This window comes from Eublepharis macularius, chromosome 4 (genome assembly GCF_028583425.1).
Source record: "Eublepharis macularius isolate TG4126 chromosome 4, MPM_Emac_v1.0, whole genome shotgun sequence".
Lineage (NCBI taxonomy): Eukaryota > Metazoa > Chordata > Lepidosauria > Squamata > Eublepharidae > Eublepharis > Eublepharis macularius.
In genome coordinates this window covers 15,872,603-15,895,480 of record NC_072793.1, presented here as the reverse complement: position 1 = coordinate 15,895,480, position 22,878 = coordinate 15,872,603, and the positions used below count along the sequence as shown (strand labels likewise).

At 43.8% G+C, this 22,878-nt stretch overlaps 1 protein-coding gene across 1 annotated transcript in view; it reads left to right on the top strand.

The window, feature by feature from the left end:
- RGS9 (regulator of G protein signaling 9) overlaps positions 1–22,111 on the top strand; it is a 103,152-nt gene extending 81,041 nt beyond the window's left edge. The window contains exons 18-19 of the mRNA XM_054977026.1: positions 14,601–15,091; positions 20,156–22,111. Of these exons, the coding sequence (XP_054833001.1) occupies positions 14,601–15,091; positions 20,156–20,312 (648 nt within the window). The 3' untranslated portion in view covers positions 20,313–22,111. The remainder of the gene's footprint in view (positions 1–14,600; positions 15,092–20,155) is intronic.
- Positions 22,112–22,878: the final 767 nt, after the last annotated feature.

Sequence of the window (22,878 nt, the reverse complement as noted above, 5' to 3'; positions counted from 1 at the left end):
CACGAGCAGAGACAGAATCTGAATACTTGCCCAGAAAGATCCAGTAAATGTGAATTAAATGCTCAGCACATAGTTTGTCTGCATTGGTAAGCACTGCAGCACCTGACACATTACAGAGGCATGAAACGTGCAGCCAAATGGCATCAGGGGTTATGTGAGTTCTCTGTAGGGCCCCAACGGCCCACCTGTTTCTCCACCAGGTTAGTTCAGCTCTACAGCTTCCATCTCTATTATTTAATCCATCTTTGGGCTCATTTGCAGTGCTGTCTTTCACATCGCTTCCATTTAGTCATCTTTCCTGCAAAATAACAGAAAAGCTTTGTGAATTGGGATTATCTCATTGTCCCACCATAGCCAGGAAGACGATGGCTGTTTCCACACCTTCAATCGGAACGCCGCGGAACATTGCGAAAAAAACACGGAAGATAGTGTTTTCTAGCGCGAGTTTTGTGCGACGTCGCGCAAAACTTGCGCGAGAAAACGCTATCTTCTGCAACGTTCCGCAGCGTTCCGATTGAAGGTGAGTAGTGTGGAAACGGTCCATAAGAACATACCGAAGGGGGTTGGACTAGATGACCCTAGAGGTCCCTTCCAAACCTATGATTCTATGATAACAAGAATGTGATCATAAAACAGTTTATGGGTGATTTCCATAGGATCAAAGACAAATGTAGCCCAGGAATTCTGCTGTAATTTTAAGCACGTGTTCCACAAGCAGACCTGAACAAACCTTGAAGTCTGAAAACACAGTGATAGATATTTATTCATTAAAAGACGCCACCTCATCTTGTTTTGCTTCTCTATGTCATCAAGACCAAGAATGGAATAAATGAAAACTGGTTTTCCAACAGTCAGTTGGAAGCTATTGGGGTTCCTTAACTGGAAGATCAGTAATGGCAGACTGGTTTACCTGAAAGAGAGCGTTCCTACTACTACAGATTTATCTTGCAAAGTAAATTGGCAGAATATTGTTGTGCTTATTCTATATCACACTCTCAGTTCATGCAGGAGTATACGAGTCCTGGCCAAGCGCCCTGCAGGAGCTGAGATTGCCTTCTAGAACATATCCCAGAATTCTTTGTAACAGGAAGGAATTCTTTAGGAAAGAAGTCAACATGGAAAGGGTTCCTTTGAGGAAGGTAGTTTGAAAACCAGTGAGCTAAAGGATACAACTTAACTGAAAACATGTATTTGCCTCAAAACTCAACTATTCTGTCCTTGGCTGGTTCTGGGTAAAAATATACCAGCAAATTTTACAGCATCATTCCTTTTAACTTTCTGTTAAATGGACTCACCTCTGGTTAATCAAGAAGGTATGGGTTTCCACAAGTTTCAGAACTTGTGTTCTCTCCCTTTTTTTTCTTACCCAGATTTGTCACATTTTCTTTCATTGATTCCTTTAGGTCAAATAAAGCTAGAAAGAGAAAAGATCATTGCGCTTGCCTGTCATGTCTTGGCTTCTTTGCGTGTTCAATTTTGTTTTCATGCTGTTGGCTTTTTCACTTTAGTTCAAATAGTTTTTCTTTGTTAAAACACTGCTACGTACATATACAAAAGACTTATTTATAGATATGTTTATATCTCACTTTTTCTCCTATTGGGAGCCCAAGCAACTTACAGCATCATTCTCCCTTCATCCATTTTATCCTGACCACAACAGTGCCGTGAGGTAGGTTAGGCTGAGAGAGAGAGACGGGGGCAAGTTTCCGCAGTGAGCATTCATGGCAGAGTAGGGATTCAAACTTGGGTCTCCCAGACCCGGTCCAACACTATAACCCTTGTACCACATTGATGAGACATTCCAAGTGAATTGGAAAAGCACAATTTGTTTTAATACAGTTGTAGTCGTTTTATATATCTCAGTCCCAGGGCATTATCTTTTTGAAATATAGTTGTGTGTGTGTAAAGTGCCTTCAAGTTGCAGCCAACTTATGGCAACCCCTCCTGAGATTTTTAAGGCAAGGAACTAACAGAGGCAGTTTGCTATTGTCTACCTCTGCATAACAACCTGGTTCTTTCTTGGAGGTCTCCCATCCAAGTACTAACCAGGGCAGACCCTGTTTAGCTTCTGAGATCTGAAGAGTCAGGCTTGTCAGGGCCATCTAGGTCAAGGATGAAAATATAGGTAATATGGCTTAATTAGAAATATATTCAATGTGGTTTAATTAGGTCCTTTCATATACAGCAATAACAGAGCCAGGTAGTTTTCAAATGCTCCTTAATTAAACCCAGAGAACGTATCACCTGATTCAACGTACATTGACTTAGACGTCAGTCCTGTTGAGCCCAGTAAGAGTATAGGACTGTGGTCTTCTTGCATGGAAGTAAATTTTTTTTCCTTGTCAACTGAGTTTTCTACAACACTCCATGAACATATGGCAAGAATTCAGACTCACTGAGGGCATAGCTATATTTATGGTAAGATATGTAATGAACCCATAGAACTAAAAAGAAAGGAATGTTTTTGGTTGAGTTTCTCCAAGGTCTGGGAGTGTCTCCTCTGATAAGGGATAAAGATCAGTTTGGCCCTGCCCCCAGGATGGGAGAGTTAACCGTTTCTTGCTCTGCTGTCATGGTATTAAACAGCTTGGCTTGTGTGTACCACCACTATAGAAGACAGAATTTTGGACTAAATGACCCTTGAGTTAGTTCCACACAGAGGTTTTGCTCTGGTTCTGTGTCTAAACCACAGCAGGTCCCCTCTCTGCCCAGCATCCACAGGGGATCCTTTCCTAAGCAGCCACTTTCCATGTGCCAGGCTGTGGATGACAGGATATGGTGGACAGATCCCTGTACCATTGCAACAAGAAGTCCAGGCTCTTGGTTAAATGGTTCTATTCAGAAATCAAATCATTTCCATATATATGTCCATAGGATTACTCAGAAGCAGGAAAGCATCTAAGCAGTACATGTTCCTTGACAGGAATAGAAACTTGAAGAAAGTATATTGTCGAAGGCTTTCACGGCCGAAGAACGATGGTTGTTGTGGATTTTCCGGGCTGTATCGCTGTGGTCTTGGCATTGTAGTTCCTGATGTTTCACCAGCAGCCGTGACTGGCATCTTCAGAGGTGTAGCACCGAAAGACAGGGATCTCTCAGTGTCAAATCAGTCTGAAGATGCCAGTCACAGCTGTGGGCGAAACATCAGGAACTACAGTGCCAAGACCACGGTGATACAGCCCGGAAAATCCACAACAACCATTGAAGAAAGTACATCTCTAAATACCCAATCATTTCCCCCCTCCCACCTAAACCACAGGTTTGCGCGGGAAACGGTCTGGGAATTTCTTCCAGGGTTTATACATCAGCCTAGACAGGACAAAAGGCATAAGATTAAACTGTAACATTTCAGACAGTGCAAGGTCGCTTCTGGGAGCTTCAAAGGAAGGAGATAAGACAGCTGTGTTCTCAGGATGCTTGTGAAACGAAAGTGATGGTTAAGGCATTTGCCAAATGACGTTAAGGTACAGCATTAGCAATGGTTCACTACATAGAACAATGGCATGGATGTAGGGGTACAGACATGACGCCATGTTTCCCCGTGTTTTGCAATGATCTTTCCAAATCTGGTTTGGCATGTTCTTTTGGGAATGATCACTACCCCGGATAGTAGTGACTATGTAATTTTGGAATTTACAGTCTTGGGGAAGGGAAAAACTACGTAGTCAGACATGTAGATTGGACTTCAGGAAAGCAAATTTTAATAAACTTAAAGTTATGCTGGGCAGAATCCCACGGTCAGAAATAAGGAGAAGGGAGTTCAAGAGGGGTGGGAGTTTCTTAAAAGCGAAATATTGAAGGCACAATCACAAATCATTCTTATAAGAAGGAAAAATGGGAAGAGCCTAAAGAAGCCAAGATGGCTCCATAAACAGCTTTCTAAAGATTTGAGAAATAAAAAAGACTCATTTAGAGAATGGAAGGGGGGCCTTATTGTTAGAATAGGAGCATTGAGTGCTGTCCCTTTCCTCAGGTTTCAGAGGGGGACAAACCAAAGAGTTAGAAAGATAGAGAGGTCAGGGCACTCTGTTTATTGTTTAATGCTCTGACTATCCTTTGATGTGTAGATTGCTATTCTCAGGACTTCCTCCTCGAGAAGTCCCTCTCTTCCTGTCTTTGCCACAGTCACTCCACACTTCTTCTCTCTTCTCTCCATTTTGCAACAATAGATGCAGGACTTGTCTTGCCATCTGAGTCCATCCTTAGATTAGATAGGTAGATAGGATCTATCTCTCCTCCTTTCCTATCAGAGTATGGAGTTCCCACAATAAAGAACTCCTGCTTTCTTTCTAAATATAAGCAAGTGTATGGTTTGTTATTTTCTTTCCTGCACTCACACCAGCCAGCATAACCAGCTCATACCACCTATGATCACACTTTAACTGCAAACAATATACTCTGCTAAAGGCCCAACTATGAAATCCTTTAGTTAGGTTTCTGGGGCCAACATACCATTTATTTTTCACTTATAACCAAGGATGAATATAAACACATAACCAGTGCTTGTAGGGAGAGCATTAGAAAAGCTAAAGTTCAGAATGAACTTAGGCTAGAAGTAGATGCTACAAACAACAAAAAAAGGTTCTTTGCTTATGTTCAAAGCAAGAAAAAGAGCAAGGACACGGTAGGCCCATTGCAGGGACATGAAAATGAAATTGTAACAGGTGATGAAGAGAGGGAAGAACTGCTCAATTCCTACTTTTTCTCCATTTTTTCATATGAGGGAAATGCTGCTGAACATGGCAAAAACAGAGCATATGACGAGGGAAGATTGAAATGGTATAGGACACCTTCCCATTTGCCCTATATGATTAAGGGAATGAATTCAAATTGCTGGCATTGTAAGAGGATAAAGGGATATTATGTTCATCTTTGGTGGGAATGTCCTAAAGTAACTGAATTTTGGCAAATGGTCCTGGAAAACGCGAAAATGGTTCCTCATCCTCTTGGAGAAGAGTGACAAGTGGAGTTCCTCAGGGAGCAGTTCTGGGACCTGTTCAACATTTTTATAAATGATTTTAAAACTGAAGGAATAGAGGGAACGCTTATTAAATTGGGAGGGGTAGCAAATATGGTTGAAGAAGAGAAAGGATATAGGACAATCTTGACAGGCTGGAAAACTGGGCTAAAACAGTGAAGTTCAAGAGAGATAAATACAAAGTTCAGCATTTAGGTAAGAAAAATCAAAGGCATAATTATAGGATGGGGGAGACCTGTCTTGGCAGTAATATATGCAAAAAGAATCGGGCGGGGTGTGTGTGTGTGTTGTAGTCCATACACTGAACATGAGTCAGCAGCATGATGTGATAGCTAAAAAAGCAAATGCAATTTTGGGCTGTATCAACAGAAGTCTAGAGTCCAGATTACGTGAAGAGATGGTATTGCTTTACTCTGCTCTGGCTAGACTCATCCAGAGTTTTGTGTTCAGTTTTGGGCACCACAATTTAAGAGGGATATAGACAAGCTGGAACGTGTCCAGAGGAGGGCAATGAAGATGGTGAGGAGTCTGGAGACCAAGTCCTATGAGGAAAGGTTGAAGAAGCTTGGTATGTTTAGCCTGGAGAGGAGATGACTGAGAGGGGATATGATAACCATCTTCAAGTACTTGAAGGGCTGTCAGATAGAAGACGGCGTGGAGTTGTTTTCCACTGCCCCAGGAGGTCGGACTAAAACCAGCAGCTTAAAATTAAATCAAAAGACTTTTTGGTTAAACATTAGGAAGAATTTCCTGACAGTGGAACAGGCTTCCTCGGGAGGTGGAGGTTTTTAAGCAGAGGCTAGCTGGCCCTCTGACAGCAATGCTGATTCTGTGAACCTGAGCAGTTCACGAGGGGGAGGGCAGAATTGGTTACATCAGTGCTTTGTTCTCGTGACCCTTTCTTACATGCTGGGGTTGTGCCAATTGCCACTTTAGGGTCATCATGAAGCAATTTTCTCCAAGTCGGTCTGGCCAGAGATCCTGGAGTTTTTTTTGCCATCTTCTGGGGATGGAGCAGCGGTCTCAGGGGGTATGGGGGGAGGTAGTTTTGAATTTCCTGCATTGTGCAGGGGGTTGGACTAGATGACCCTGGAGGTACCTTCCAACTCTATGATTCTATGAAATTGTCTTTACATACTATGTGGATAATAAAGTGCACATTTTTGCAGACCATATCTCCCATATCAGCACCATTTTTCTTTTCTCATTCGCTCCTATCTATCATTCCACCCAATGACACTGCAGGGCTTTTTGTTTTTTAAATTGATAATTGACATACCACTATCCCTAAGCTACGCTGGTAATTGACACATCACTATGCCATAATGTTATATCAATATGTCAATTACTGATTTTTTTAAGTCTCAAAAAGCCCTCTGGAAGTGTGAGAATGGCTGTGGCATGGAAAATGTAGGGAAAACTACCATGCAGATACTTCATTGTTGCCGCAAATATCTGTGCCTTTCCAGTGGCAGGGGAAGGAACACAGAAAATCATCACCATGTAGATACAATCTTGGTCTGATTCAGCAAAGCTGTACTAGTTTTCTTAATAAGGGCTGTTTTCACACTGCTTACTGGCCACGGAACATCGTGTCAAGCTCCCAGAACGACAGCGTCTTCCTGGTGCAATTTCGCAAGAGAACTGCTGTTCTTGCGCGAAATCACACCAGGAAGATGCTGTCATTCTGGCAGTTCTCGCACGAAATCGCACCAGGAAGACGCTGTCATTCTGAAAGCTTGGTGCGATGTTCCGTGGCCGGTAAGCAGTGTGGAAATGGCCAAGATTACCAAGTTTGGAGATGATACCAAAACATTCAGAATAGTAAAAATCCTGCGCCGATTGTGAAGAGCTGTTGAAGGATATTTCCATAGTAAGTGACTGAGTGACAGAATGGTCTCGTTAAGTGTAAAGTAATATATTTTGAGGTCTATATTTATTGATGGACTTGAAATGGGTTGCACATACTCAGAGAAGAGATCTTGATACCCTAATAGAAAGTTTGTTAAAAACTCTTGGCGAATCTGGCAGTTGCCTTAGAGGACTGTTATGCATGCAATGTGATATGGTTGTAACAGGTATAGGCATGCACATCTGGATGCTCAATATGCCCATGTTTAAGCTATTCTTCCACCCAGGGCTTTTTTTCTGGGAAAAGAGGTGGTGGAACTCAGTGGTGGAACTCAGGACCGCACAATGATGTCACTTTGGGTCAGCTGGAACAAGGGGCGAGTTTTTTAAAGTTTAAATTGCTCTTGGTGAAAATAGTCACATGGCTGGTGGCCCCGCCCCCTGATCTCCAGACAGAGGGGAGTTTAGATTGCCCTCCGCACTGCTCCAGCGGCATGGAGGGCAATCTAAACTCCCCTCTGTCTGGAGATCAGGGGGTGGGGTCACCGGCCATGTGACCATTTTCAAGAGGTGCTGGAACTCTGTTCCACCGTGTTCCCACTGAAAAAAATCCCTGCTTCCACCTAATGATAGGAATAGAAGGATTTGGGTGATCATACTTTTCCTATATAGATGTATGTGCAATCACATGCATAGACTGTGGCCCACCGGGCACAGATGATTGCTGTATTCAACATCATGTGAATATGTTAAAATTATTAGGCAAGGATTGAAAATAAACTGACTTTTAGAATACCATTACATAAATCTAGAGTGAGCCAGCATGTTGGAAGTATTCAGTTCTAGCTGCCTCATGTAAAAATGATGTATTCATAGAGTGATTAGTAAGTTGATCATAAACCTCAATCAACTCAGGGAAGGAAGGATTTTTTAAGTAGGGCTACCCGCTGATGAAAAATTGTTTAGTTGATTAACCATCCATTCTTAACAGTAATGTACTACAGTAGATATTTTCCAAACTTTAATATATTCATTTCTTAAATGCTGCAAGAGGTGTGATAGAATTTAATGAACAGAAGCATCATTAGAAAAGAATGTTACTTTAAAAGTAATGTATCAAAATAAGCTTAAAAACACCACACCAACACCTGGCCCTTAATTTTCAGACACTCCTGTTAAATTTTATTTTGATTTAAAAGGTTTCTATGCTGTGCTCTTAACCAGAGCTTACACATTATTATAAAATATGCTAAAAACAATGCCATAATTAATAATAAAACTAACAGTGTCACATGGCAGAAATTCTTTTAAACAATCCGTGGCAAACCCTGAACAATAAAGGCAGAAAAAATGGGAAATAAATTACACATGAAGAGACAAGAGCAAAATCAGTTTTTAAAAAGTAGAAAGCAATATGAGATTAGCAGATCATTTTATGAGAAACCCGCCCCCCACAATCCAAATCAAACAAAACTAGCAGAATGAATGTGATTTTAAATGCCATCAAAGGATCAGGAAAATAAAAACTTGCTCACCTGGCACCTGAGATCTGAAGAGTAGAGGTACGTATGCAGTGGGAGAGTTCCATAAATGAGGTGCCAGAACAGAACTAGCTCTGTCTATAGAAGCAATACACCTCACCTTTAAGGCACGCAGAGCAGAGATTTTGAGGGAAACTTCTCCCATTTTGATTAAAGTAATCAAATACTAATTGAACCATGCAGACTTACTTAAAAGGCTTAGCTTAGCTTGGAAAAAAGATGACTTCGAAAGGAAATTTTACAGCTTTATAAAATTGTAAGTGGTATAAGAGAGAGACTAAATGGGGGGAAATTCATATTTCAAGGTTGTCAAATGAAACTGATGATGGTTTAAAATTAGAGATGGGCACGAACCAAAATATGAACCAAAATTAAGCACGAACCAAGGCGGTTCGTGGTTCGTGAGTCACGGTTCGTCAGATCCCATTTCTGATGAACCGCCACCAACTTTTAGGCTGGTTCATTTGGTTTGTTTTTTGGTTCGTCACTGCCAATCAATCAGTTTCCTAGGCAACAGGGGATGGACTTCCTGCAGACCTTCTGCTGACCCGGAAGTGACCTTCTGCTGACTCAGAAGTGGTGATTTTCTGACCTGGATGTGACGTTTTCATGAACCAAACGAACCGGTTCGTGAACCAGGAGCAGGTTTGTGAACGTTTGTGCTTTGGGGTTCGTGAAATTTCATGAACCACGACCCACATGGTTTGGGTTTTTTTCAGTTCGTGCCCATCTCTACTTAAAATGCTTCCTTGTAGAATTCAGTTTTGTTTTAGATTCCTATCATGGCTGTTTAATTAACTGATATAAAGTCGCAATTTAAAGGAAGAGCCAGTTATTTTAAGACACATTAAACAAAACAGCAGCTCGCACATGGGCTTTTTCTGTGGTGGCTCCTACCCTGTGGAATGGCCTGCTTGAGGAATTCAGGAGAGCCCCCACTCTCCTGGCTTTCCACAAATGATGCAAAACTGAATTATTCAAAAAGGCTTTTTACTCAGATAGGAAGGCTGTATTGTAGGGAAGGGATCTCAGATGATCCGCTAATGAGTTAGGAACCAGAGACCTCACCACTATGTTGTATTGGATTCCTACTAATGCTATGTCTTTGTGACTTGTATCTGTTTACCCTGATGCATTGTTTATGAAAATGTTCCTGATATTGACTGTACTAATCTCACACTGTGTAATCTGTCTTGAGCCTCAGTGAGAAAGGCGGACAATAAATGACATAAATAAAACTATATAAATAAAACGCATAAACATAAAATGATAAGAAACATAATTCGAACCAACCTTCTATACAAGGAAAACACTCATATCTTTTCACTGAAAGAGATTACAGTGAAAGTGTTGAATTCTTCTTGAACTATGCAGGTTTTTGTTATCATCCCTAGACACTCTTCAAACTCCTCTTCTTCCTGCTGGCTTTCATTGACCTGCTTCTCCAGTGCTGTTCCATGACTTCTGCGATAACCTAATATATAAAATTCTGCATGTATCTACCTCCTTGCTCCACATTTTCTTTTATCAATACTCAAGAGTTCATACGAACACCACAACAACTGCATCAGCAGGTTCTTTCTCTGCTATCTTAAAGTTGTTTAAAAGAAGAAAAGGAACAGGAGAAAAAGGCATGTGCACCCCCATACCTAGGAAGAAGTGACAAAAGACCACTAAGGAATTTGTAAGAGATGCTGAAGTTCACAGTAGCATAGTTTTTTATGAAGCTGAAGTTTTTCAGTAGGGGAGCATTGCCTATGTTAAATGTGTTTAACAGCTACCAACATTTCCAGAAGTACAAAGGAGACATACAAATAAGTTAAAATTAGGTCTACCAAGCTTCTGTTTAGTTACCAAGTAAAGACATTTTTATTTTGACAGATTTTTTAAAATCGATGGATGGTTTAGATGGGATTTCCATTTAAATCATTCTGATACTGTTTTTTCTAATTTTTCATCATGCTTCTTAAGACTCCTTGTTTTTTTATTGACAGGATGCTTTTTCCTGTGTTACTGGGCATAGAATGGTGCAGAAAAGAGGAAAAGAAATATATACAGAATTCTTCTGCAACATAAAATTGTGTAAATAGTGTAAACGAATGAGAGAGCTGCTCTAGCACAGTGGTTAAGTGGCTGGGTTGCGAGTTAGCACTCTGCTGGTTCGAATTCCACTACTGCGGAGTAGGTGGTCTTTGGGTAAGCTACTCCTCTCAGTGTATTGTCGAAGGCTTTCACGGCCGGAGAACGATGGTTGTTGTGGGTTTTCCGGGCTGTATCGCCGTGGTCTTGGCATTGTAGTTCCTGACGTTTCGCCAGCAGCTGTGGCTGGCATCTTCAGAGGTGTAGCACCAAAAGACAGAGATGTTACAGGATGACTCAGCCCAAACCCACCTTCCTGAGTAGATATAAATTACCTGCCAACATCTTCTCCACATTGTGACACTGAGAGATCTCTGTCTTTTGGTGCTACACCTCTGAAGATGCCAGCCACAGCTGCTGGCGAAATGTCAGGAACTACAATGCCAAGACCACGGCTATACAGCCCAGAAAACCCACAACAACCATACTCCTCTCAGCCCCAGCTCCCCAGCTGTATTGTGGTGATAATAACAACACTGACTTTGTCCACCTCTCTGAGTGGGGCACTAATCTGTTGAGAAGAGCAGTACATAAGCACAGTTATGGTTATTATTGAAGTATACTGATCTGTGTCCCTGAATTTACTTCCTCAAGAACAGCAAGGTGGGAGGGGGTCTGCAGTGGGAGGGGAAGTCTGCAGAAATTGCCATCCCCTCTTTAAAAAATGTAAAATGGTAAAGAGTCCAGTAGCACCTTTAAAAAATGTAAGCGCCTTTAGGGTTGACAAGCGCTCCATTGCTTGCCTTCACTCTGGTGAGTACAGTGTGTGGGTGGGTGGGGGGGATGGATGGTCCATAGAGTTTCAGGGAAATTCTAGGGCATCTCATGACACAGTGATGTCACTTCCAATCACACAGATGGAAATAATATCATGGCAACATAGGAGACATTGGATAATGCACTTCCAATCCTCTTTATAGATCATTTGGAACGGATTTTGTTGTGTGCGGAACAAAAAATCCACCTCAAAGTGCATTGAAAGTGCATTATCCAACGTGTGCTGAATCAGCCTATATCTCGCCCATTCTAAAACAGTGACATTGGCTGCCATTTTGTTTTCATGTTCATGGCCTGGAGCCCCCATATCTTAAGGACAGGTTCTTCCCATACGTTCCTGTGGGCCAACTACTGCCTTCAGGCTGCCACTTTATGGCTGTTTCCCTCTCTAGGGTGGCCCACCTTGGTCAGAGCCCAGGCCTTTTCCACTGTGCCCCCCACCCTGTGGAATGGGACCCCTGAAGAGGTGAGGGAAGCTTCCTCACTGGAGATCTTTAGGAGGCTCTGCAAGACTTTCTTGTTTGCTTCTGATGAGATATGAACAGCAGGTGTCTTTTGTGAGGAGGGAAGCATTAGAGGGGTTTTGTTTTACTTGGTTTTAATCTGCAATGTGTTAATTGTTATGTGAAAGCCACTTCGAGCCACGAGGAAAGGTGGGGAACAAATATTTTAAAAAATAAATCAGAAGAAAACAAATAGCTTGATCCTATGAACTGAGATGGAGGAGTGAGAAGGGAACAAAGAGGGCCTTGCGCCAGAAACAATGACTAATTTGAGCTCAAATTTTATCACAAGATGTTAAGAAGAGGATGGAAGAAATCAATATTGCTTCAATACTACTAGTAGTATTAGAGTACTGTATTGCTCCAGTACTACTAGTAGTATTGGAGCATCTCTCCTACTGTAACCTATTCAATACAATAAAATAAATAATGACTAGTGAGATGAGGAGAGTGGTGTCTATGAACTGAGAATGTGGTCAGAGTCCTTTAGAGCTTATTCTTGCTTCATTTGGGGCCAACACATTTCTATACATTGATACAGATAAACAACTTTATAGGAGTTTAATGCCCAAATTAGCTTTCAAAATAAACAGAAAGGCCGTTTATATAACTTTGAAAGCTACCTACCTTTTGGGGGGAATTATCATAGTGAGAAGAGTTTAAGGAAAGACTAGCCAGCTTTGGCCTGGAGGGGTATGATTGTTACTTTAAGTGATATGTCACTTATAGGCTTCTGAAGCGGTCCTTTAGGTCCAAATGTGATTTCAAATTTTAGCTCTTAACCTTGTTGCTTTATGGTACTGTGCTCCTTTTAAAAAAAAGAAAGATCTCTTGGCTGAGACATTATTTAAAAGCCATGTGCTTGGTCACATAATTGTACAATGAACACAAACATCATTTGCAATTGTATTAGATAGTTTCTGAGATGGAATTGAGATGACTGCAAAATATATTTTTGCATGCTTGTATTATAAAAAAATGTTTTTAACTGTAACTTTCTCCGTGTGTATATGCATGCATGCGTATGCCTTCTGTTCTGTATTTGTAATCCCTAGGTAAGTGGTATATGAGCCAAAGGCAAAACTTGTAGGCATGTTCATAGTGAACTCAGAGATCTCCATTCCTACTTATATCTAATGAAGGGAGTTTATACCCCGGAAATTTTTGTTGGACTTTCAGGTGCTATTGGACTCAAACCTTGCTCAGTAAACTGTAGGATGTGTTACCGTGACCAGGGCCATTTTCACATGCCCTAAATTTCCCACTAATTTTATGCTATGATTCCGCTACTTGTGTGATCCCGTGATCATGATGCACTGTTCTCATTGCCTTGACTTGTGCCACTTTGTTGCACCACCAGAAGTTCACATTCCACAGAAAAAGTGCAATTGTGGGCAGTGGATGAGCTCACGTCCCAGTTGACGAAAACACCTTCCCGCTCATTTTGCCTTTTTTTTTAAAAAAAAAAAAACAAGAACCAAGAGCACTGTTTCCAGGAGCCTGCAAGTGCTTGCAGGATTCCTGGTTGTGGGCGGGAAAATCTCTTCTTAGGGGGCAGAAAATGAAAAAGGAGGAGGGGTTGAGTGGGCGGTCTCTGGAGAAGTGTTTCCAAGCATTCTCATGCATGCAACAAAAGCGTTAAAGAAGAGTTACACAGCGGAATAAACGGGAAACCTGTGTGCTCAAAGAAAACACAACATTACAGGAGGATGACGGGTTTTCAAGGGTGGATTACGAGGATGTTTGTACAGCTGAGAGTATAGTGGAATAATTGCAATACAATGGTGCTACAATAAGGACGTGTGAAAACAGCCCAGCACTTTTCTTAGAAGCAGAGAGAAGTATTCTATTGAACTATGTGAGCCGCTCTGCTACCAGACTTGTCTTGCCCTCCTTCAGCCGTCTTCCTGGGGCTACCACACGGGGGCTCCCTTGGCCTCAGAGCTAGCAGGGATGGGGGTTGCAACACCCTGGTCCTCCTCCTGCTGGCTTGGCTGTGACTCTCTCACCCTCTCTCTGTTCTCACGTCATGCCAGCCATCTTCTCCTCCCTGGCTTCCTTGGGATAACTCCCTTTATAGCCCCCTGTCCCTTCCTCCACCCCTGAAGGTGCCCAGTCCCTGCCTACCTCTCCCTGTTCCCTATTCCCTTCACCACCCCCACCTGTGTTACTCTTTCTCCATTGTGTGTGGGCTCATCCGCCACCGTGAGGTGTTCCCGCCTCCCTCCACCAGTCTCCAATGGGGTGTCCTCCCTTACCTGCCTCAGTTCCCACCCCCACGGCCTGTGCGTCACCTGCTGCCCTACCCTGGCCTGGCCTGGCCCAGTATCCTCCCAGCAGGCCCCTCCCTCGCTGGCCCCGGCAGCATGCCTGCCTGTGGTGTTCGCTCCGCTGCTGAGCCCAGCTAGGCTCGGAGCTGCTACTGTGCCACCACACAGCTCAGCTATTGGGTGGGTTGTGGCGGCAGCAGCAGCAGTGCATCCCACCGGCTCCTCTGACTCTCTGAGCCCTCCTGCTGCCGCCTGTCCATTCTGGCTGCCCCACCTCTCCCCTCCGACTCCCCCTGCCGTGCTCCCATGCCAGGTAAGGGTTGGGGATTTGGGGATCTCTGGGGCAGCGACTGGTCGGGTTGTTGGAGGTAGGGTTGCGCCACCGAGTCCGGGGCGACTGACTCTGGACAAACTAGAACAGATGAGTGTAAATAGTGTGCTGGCCAATAGTGTGGAAGTAGCTGTGCTTGGGCTCCAGTGCTTTGTAGGAAACCCCATGCTTTCTCCTGTGCTGTAAATGTTCTCTTTTTCTTTCCTGCAGCTGTGCCATTTTACCGCTCCAGTTCCCCACCTGGCTGTGTACACTGGTACTTCTGACCATCCGTCTCCTTCCAATCCTTTCCCTCCCTCCTGCCAAGCCCTGAGCGAGCTTCCTCTTCAATGCCCTGAGCGTGTCCCTCTGCCAAACAGCACCAGCTGCCCCTCTCCCATGAGCAAAAACTCTGCTGTAGATAAGAATTGGGACACCGTTGGGACCAGCCTTAACCCCTTTCCTTCCATAACAGAAAGTACCCAGATCTCTGCGGATTCCGAACCAGGGACCTGCTCTTTGGACCCGGCGGGCTCTGACGCCAAGCCCCCACCCAAGTCCCGGGTGAACTCGTCCCTCAGCAGGTTCTTGAAACGGGGATGCTTGAACTCACCAGTTTTTGCCACTCTGTCCCCCAAATGCTCTGCAATGGCTCATGGGAAAGTTCAGCCGCTAGATGTTCTGAACCAACAGCTGCAGCCAAAGACCAAAAAAGCACCCAGGTAAGTACCCCTTGCTCCCGTTGGCTTTGCCTTGCGTCTCTTTGTAAATTGCTAATTTTGAGCCTGAGGATGGGGAATGTCTTATTTCAGAAAACCCCACAACTTTCAGAACCTCGTAGAACGGACATTTTTTTCTCTTTGCCCCCCAGGCGAAAGTATAGAAGCATCCATATAACGCCCATACTTTTTCTCCCAGGGGAAAAGTAGCAGTCCCGGTGTGCAAGATTTAAATCGGGGCGGAGGGGAGTGACAGGAGAAAGGGTTAAGCCCTCCTGCCTCTCCACCATGTCATAATTCTTTGTTCCCTGTGGCTACTTCAAAGCCATAACAACCCCATTTGTCAATATTGTCCAACATCAACTCTAGTTTGTATCAGGGAAGCCTTCTTGCTCTGCGCCATGGCTCATGCCCAATTCCTCACACAACTTTTTAGCATTTTTTAAAATAAAAAAAACCTAGTTAGTTGAGGATGACGCCTTTTGATTCTCTAAACTGGTGTATAAAATTAGCATGGTTAATTTAAATATACTGTACAGCCTATTTTTTTTAAAAAGGTTCCCGCTTAATTTCCCACACTTCACTTTAGCGCATAAAAGTTGAACTGAGAACATGTAATATGCCCTTAACTTAAAGCAAATTTGAAACGAGAGAGGATATTTCACGTTAGGTAAACATAATGCCATTTTGGTAAGCTTCATCTTTCAATCTAGAACCAATTCTTATTTTTTGCATGTTGATTTGTGTGGTAAATGAGGTATTGCTATGGACAACTAACAAAAGACTAGCTAAATGCTACATGGGACCCGTGATTTTTTTAAAAAAAGAAAAACAACTTCTGTGAGAGGAACTAAGTGGGGAAGAATGCTTCATACTTTCTCCATTGGCTGTTTCTTTACCCCATGTTCCCAGCATGGATTTTGCCAACTGTGTGGGTGCACACCTGCGTTTGTCCTGGGAGTTCCAATCACATGTTAGGAGTAGAAATAATTAGGGCTGCCAACTTCTGGCCTCTAAGGAGCTCCTTTCTCTGTAAGATTCGTCACAGAGAAATCCTGTAACCTGCAGAATTGTCATGAAAGAAGCTGCCTGCCTCCCTGACATACCCAACATAGCAAGGGAAAAAAATATGCTCACCCACTTCAGACCAGCAGATGACAATACAACAATTGAATCTTGAAAATTGACTCAATTAAGGACTGGGCAGCTGAGTAGAGGTGGGCATGGACTGGGGAAAACCCACGGGACGTGGGTCCATGGTCCGTGGCGTTTCACGGACAATGGATCACGAACTTTTCACGGTCCAGTGCCGGTTCACAAACCGACTAGTTCGTCAGTCTGGGCCTGTGCCAAGAGCGCTTTATCCCCTCCCCTTGCTCCAGCTGACTGCTGGGATTTAAATGTTAAAGCACTCCTGACTCCGCTTGCCAGCAGGGTGGGTAGGCTTGAACGGACCACGGACCAACGGACAGGCGAAAAGTCCATGGGGTCCATGGAAAATGGGTGTCCCATGACCCGTCGGTTCATGAATACCAAACCAGCCTCGTCCGTATTAAATGTTTGTTCATTTCCCAGTCTGTGCCCACCTCTACACCTGAGCCTTTAGTAGCCGTTTATTTCCTACATCGAGAGATGGACAGGAGGAGTGTGACCCTATTAATTCTCCTGGATTTTTTGGCAGTTTTTGATACTATCGATCATAGTATCCTTCTGGACCAACTTTTGGGGATGAGACTGCAGGCCCTGTTCTGGAGTGATTTCAATCTTACCTCAAAGGCAGGTTTCAATGTGTGGTGCTGAGCAACTGCTGCTTTGCCCCAAGACCTCTGGCTTTATGGGTCACACAAGGTCCCATCTTGTCCCCTGTACTTTTCATCTACATAAAGGTGCCAGGATGGGTCATCTGGAGATTTGGGTGGAGCTGCCACCAATATGACACTAAACTCTGTCAAGCATTTCCAGCAGATCATCCACAGGGCAACCAAGGCTGTTTCATTCAGGCACGGAATCAGATTAGAATGGATCCAAACAATCTTCTCCATTCAGGAATCCCTGAAGTTACTCAGCTGCTACTCGTTCAATCAGCTTGCTCAAGAATAGTACATTTAAGACTAGGTGGTAGTTGTTTAACTTCCCTGGGTTCAGAGTAGTTGGAAGACTGTGGACCGGACTATAGGACAGTTCAGTGGTTAGAGGACCGCACCCAAAGAGTGGTGGTCAACAGCGTTTCATCAGATTGGAGGGAGGTGTCCAGTGGGGTGCCGCAGGGCTCGGTTTTGGGCCCGGTACTTTTCAATATTTTTATCAATGATCTGGATGAAGGGGTGGAAGGGCTGTTCATTAAATTTGCTGATGATACCAAATTGGGAGGACTAGCAAACACCCAAGAAGATAGAATTAAAATTCAACAAGACCTGAATACTCTGGAGAAGTGGGCAGCTGTGAATAGGATGCAATTCAACAAAGACAAGTGCACAGTATTACATCTGGGCCACAAAAATGGGAAGCACAAATACTGGATGGGGGATACACTTCTGGGCAGTAGTATATGTGAAAGAGATCTTAGAGTAAGAGTGGACTGTAAACTAAATATGAGCAGTCAGTGTGATGCGGTGGCAAAAAAGGCCAATTCAATCCTGGGTTGTATCAAAGGGGCCATAGCGTCGAAATCGCAGGAGGTCATAGCCCCTCTCTATACTGCCTTGGTCAGGCCGCACCTGGAGTATTGTGTGCAGTTCTGGAGGCCTCACTTCAAAAAGGATGTGGACAAAATCGAGAGGGTGCAGAGGAGGGCGACGAAGATGATCAGGGGTCTGGAGACTGAGCCCTACGAGGAAAGGATGAGGGCCTTGGGAATGTTTAGTTTGGAGAAGAGGAGGTTGAGGGGGGACATGATTGCTCTCTTTACGTATTTGAAAGGCTGTCATTTGGAGGAGGGCAAAGAGCTGTTCCAGTTGGCAGCAGAGGGTAGGACCCGAAACAACGGGCTTAAATTACATGCACAAAGGCACCGGCTGGATATTAGGAAAAACTTTTTCACCATCAGAGTAGTTCAAAAGTGGAATCAGCTGCCTAGGGAGGTGGTGAGCTCCCCCTCGCTGACAGTTTTCAAGAAGAGGCTGGATGAATATTTGTCAGGGATGCTTTAGGCTGATCCTGCACTGGGCAGGGGGTTGGACTAGATGGTCTGTATGGCCCCTTCCAACTCTGTGATTCTGTGATTCTATTCTATGAATACGCCACTTCCAGATTCAATGCAGGGGCAACCACCCCTGCTCTCAGGGAGGCATTTATTGCCTCAGTCTACCCCCACCCCAGATTTAAGTAGCCAAGACAGGCAGGGTTGTTGTACCAACAGGTGGTAGGTCTCAAGCTTTCAAGAATTCCGTCCCCATCCTCAGTCTGGACAAGTTGAAGCATGTTTCACGTGGTGCTCCGTGACTTCTCTGCAAGGCTCAAACCCTTTGCATGACCTTGTTCCACTCAGGGCCCTCAGTGGTCCATGCACGTTCGCTCCTTTCATTGATCTGTGGAAGCTTCGTGTCTGGTTATTAATGTGGTGCACAAGGATATGACTAAAGTCACCAATACCCCTACCCCATTTTGTGCATTTTATATGCCGGCCTTCCTCCAAGGAACTCGGGGCAGAATCCGCGGTTCTCCATTCTCTATTTTGTCCTCACCAAACTGTGACTAACAGTGACTAACAGTGACTGGCCAAAGGTCACCCAGCAAGTGTGACGGCTGATTTAAAACTATGGGCCAAGCTACACATGACGAATGACACTTGAACGGCAAGTGTATTTCTCCCTGTTCACTTGCCCTCCACTCAATCCACTTGCCGTTCAAGTGTCATTCGTCACTTGTAGCTTGGCCCTATGTCTCCCAAATTCTGACATTCTAACCCCTATGCCACGTTGGCTGTCCAGTCACCACATGGAAGTTAATCCCATTGTCTTCATGTGCTTTATTTGTATTAAATAGTTTGCATTCATTTGTATTTTAAATGCGTTCTGTTTGAAATGTTCTCATGTTTTAATGTTCGCCTCCTTGGGGACCCTGAATTGGGTGGGAAAGCACCACAGAAATGTTTTAAATAAAATGGATAAGTAATGCCTATCGGATCAGAATGCAAGCCTTCTGCTTGTCCTTTTAGTTGGCACAAAAAACCTGAAGTAACTATAGAGGGTAAGAATTGAGAGGTTGGTGTGCTGAAGAATCATAGAATCATAGGGTTGGACGGGACCTCTGGGGTCATCTAGTCCAACCCCCTGCACAATGCAGGAAATTCACAACTACACCCACCCCCTGACTGCCCCAGTGACCCCTGCTCCATGCCTAGAAGATGGAAAAACACCTCCAGGATCCCTAGCCAAACTGCCCTGTGGGAAATTGCTACCTGATCCCAAGATGGTGATCGGTATTGCCCTGAACATGTAAGAAGGCCACAAGAACTAAGCACTGATGTAACCCATTCTGCCCTCCCCCTCATGATCTGCCCAGGTGCACAGAATCACCGTTGCTGTCAGATGGCCATCTGGCCTCTGCTTAAAAATCTCCAGAAGGAGAGCCTACTACCTTCTGAGGAAACCTGTTCCATTGAGGGACCACTCTGTCAGGAAGTTCTTCCTAATGTTTAGCTGAAAACTCTTTTGATTTAATTTCAAGCTGTTGGTTCTGGGGCAACGAAAAACAGCTCCACACCATCCTCTATATTGCAGCCCTTCAAGTACTTGAAGATGGTTATCATATCACCTCTCAGTCGTCTCCTCTCCAGGCTAAACATTCTGAGCTCCTTCAACCTTTCCTCATAAAACTTGATTTCAAGACCCCTCACCATCTTCATTGCCCTTCTCTGGACATGTTCCAGCTTGTCTTTATCCTTCTTAAATTGCGGTGCCCCAAACTGAACACAATACTCTAGGTGAGGTCTAACCAGAGCAGAGCCACATTTCGTTGCCTTTCCAACAGCAAGGCCAAATTCCTCGCCTTGCTTACTCTCTGTAGTCTTTGAACACACTCTTGAAGGTACCTCTGTGTGTGATAAGTTTTCTATTTGCATCCCAGCTTCTTCCGGATAAAAGTAGACGTTCCCCTGGAGAGCAAAATCTACCCCATAGACTATGAGGTGGAAGAGGAGAGCAGTCACTGGGCTGTCAAGGATTCTGCGAAAGAAGTTATTTGCCCATGGGAGAACCAGACAGAAGGAGGAAAAGCAGGGTAACAAGAAGCCTGGGAAGCCGTTCAGATTTGACCTACTTAAAAATGGCTAAATCCTTCTTGGCCTTGAACCAGTAGGCATAATCACCTACCGTTTGATTGACGAACCATGCTGTTAAAAGGAGGTGCATTAGAATAATCAATGTGAATCCTCCAGCATCAAACCATGTGGCTTATAAATAATGAACTCGGATACACATTTCATTCAAAATTCAAGACTACAAGATGTATCTTGGCTTGTTTCCTTCTTGTTGTTGGCTTCAGTCCCACCTTCTACTTCTTGGTAACCCTTTACTACATCCAAATATATCCTAAGAAATTCCTACTTTGTTAGCCTTTTGGAACTATTGTATTTATACCGATTATAATTATATTCTGCTCTTTTTAAAGAGATATTTACATGTATTTCCTTGTGGTCTCCTCTCCGAGCACTGATTAGGCTCACACCTGTACAGTGCTATAGCATCAGGTGCTTTCTGTTCAACCACAGGCCTTGTACCTAACACTGATGTAGAAAAAAATCTTGCTGTGGGAAGATATTTTTGATGCAGTGCCTTTTGGTTCCAGATGACAAAGAAAGTGCATTCTGATAAATGTCTAAGCTTTTAATAATAACAATAATAACATTCAATTTATATACCACCCTTCAGGACAACTTAATGCCCACTCAGAGTGGTTTACAAAGTATGTCATTATTATTTCCTCAGCAAAACAGCCTGTGAGGTGGGTGGGGCTAAGAGAGCTCCAGAGAGCCATGACTAGCCCAAGGTCACCCAGCTGGCTTCAAGTGGAGGAGTGGGGAATCAAACCTGGCTCTCCAGATTAGAGTCTTGTGCTCTTAACCACTACACCAAACTGGCTATAATAATAAAATTATAGCTTCTGGACTATCCTATGTCTGGATAATTGTAAGGCTAATGAAATGTGTTAGTAGGAGAATATGTAATCCATGTTGTCTACCCTGAGGATTAATTGATCCTAACGAAGCCAAAGATGTGCAGCTAATTGGTGTTCCAGTCCTGATAATAATTAGTAGTAAAAATCATTACCCAGGCCATCGCCTCTCTACCCAGGGAAAAGCTAACAGTCCTTTGCAGCTGTCTTGCAGTGACGGATGCTGTGATAACTTTGCTGTAAAGATTACCAGAAGCACCACTCCTGGGCAAGTTGCATAAATGAGTACCACCACCCTCAAAGTCAGTTTGTCTCTGCCCAGTGGTCGCTCCACTGTGAAAAAGCTTCCTAAAGATTGCTTTGATGATGATGAAATGGCATAGCCATTCTACAGAGTTCAGCCGCTACAATTCTTTGAAGCGAGCCATGACAAGCTATTCGAAGGCTGATTTAAGTTGTAATGCTGATAAGGCCTGTATTCTTATGAAACATTCTGAACTCTTTTATCAGAGTTTTCTCACTGATACCCAAGAGATCTTGGTTTAATTGATACTTGAAGACCAGTAATGTTCTTAGGCCCTTATCTAAACCAACACAGGTAGTTTTATATGCTATGTTATGTTTGGCTGTTTTCACGCTGCTTACCGGCCACAGAACATCGTGCCGATTGGCAGTTCTCGTGCAAAATCGCGCCAGGAAGACACTGTCGTTCCGGGAGCTCAGCGCAATGTTCTGTGGCTGGTAGGCAGTGTGAAAACGGCCTTTGTTTCCATCTTCTTTGGAAAATGTTTTTTTTAAGTTCTCCATTTGCTTCACAAGAGATTCCCCGTAGATGGGTGACTTCCTTCTAATTAGGTGTGTATCTTTTGTCTGTTTTAACAGGTCATCAATAAAATCTAATTTTAATTACTCTGGCTGCGATTCTGGTTATGTCATGTTTTTTCTCTCCACTGTTGCTGTTCTCTGTCAGGGATGATATCAAAAGTGGGGATCAGGAATGGAAGCCTACTTCCCCAAAGTCTCCCCTTCCCCTTTCACACCTCATCATCAGATAAGGGAAGTAGCTTCACAGCACACACAGCACTTGTAGATTAACTTATGCTATATGATGAGTTTTAGATTGCGCAGAAGAGACATGAGCATATGTTCCTTCTTCTCAAAAATGGTATGCCATTCAAGATTTTTTTAAAAAAGCATAGTGTCTGTGGGACCTTAAAGACAATCCGGTTTATTGTGGCATAAGCTTTCATGAGCCACGATCAGCTTTGTCAGTTGAGAGTAGAGATGGGCACGAACAGCAATACGAACGAAAAAAACCCACGAACTGCCCAATCTGCTGTTCGTGAACAAGCTGTTCGTGAGGCCCCATTCTAAACGAACAGGTGGTCGTTGCAAGCCTCATTCGTTGCTCTTCGTTGCTGTTCATCAAGCCAGACAGTCTGGCACCTGCAATCAATTCCCTTGGCAACTCAGGCAGGGATTGTTTGAACTCTTTCTGAACTCCTGCTGTTGCCCTGGAAACCCCAATCTAAACCCAATTTAGCTTAATAGGCAGGTCTTCCTTCCAAGAGCAGACTGGACCTTCAAATTTATTACAAGAGAAAAAGACCAGCGGGGAGGGGGGGTCCCAGCTCTGGCTTTCAGGGAGAGACAGCTGCTGTTAGAGAGACAGGGTG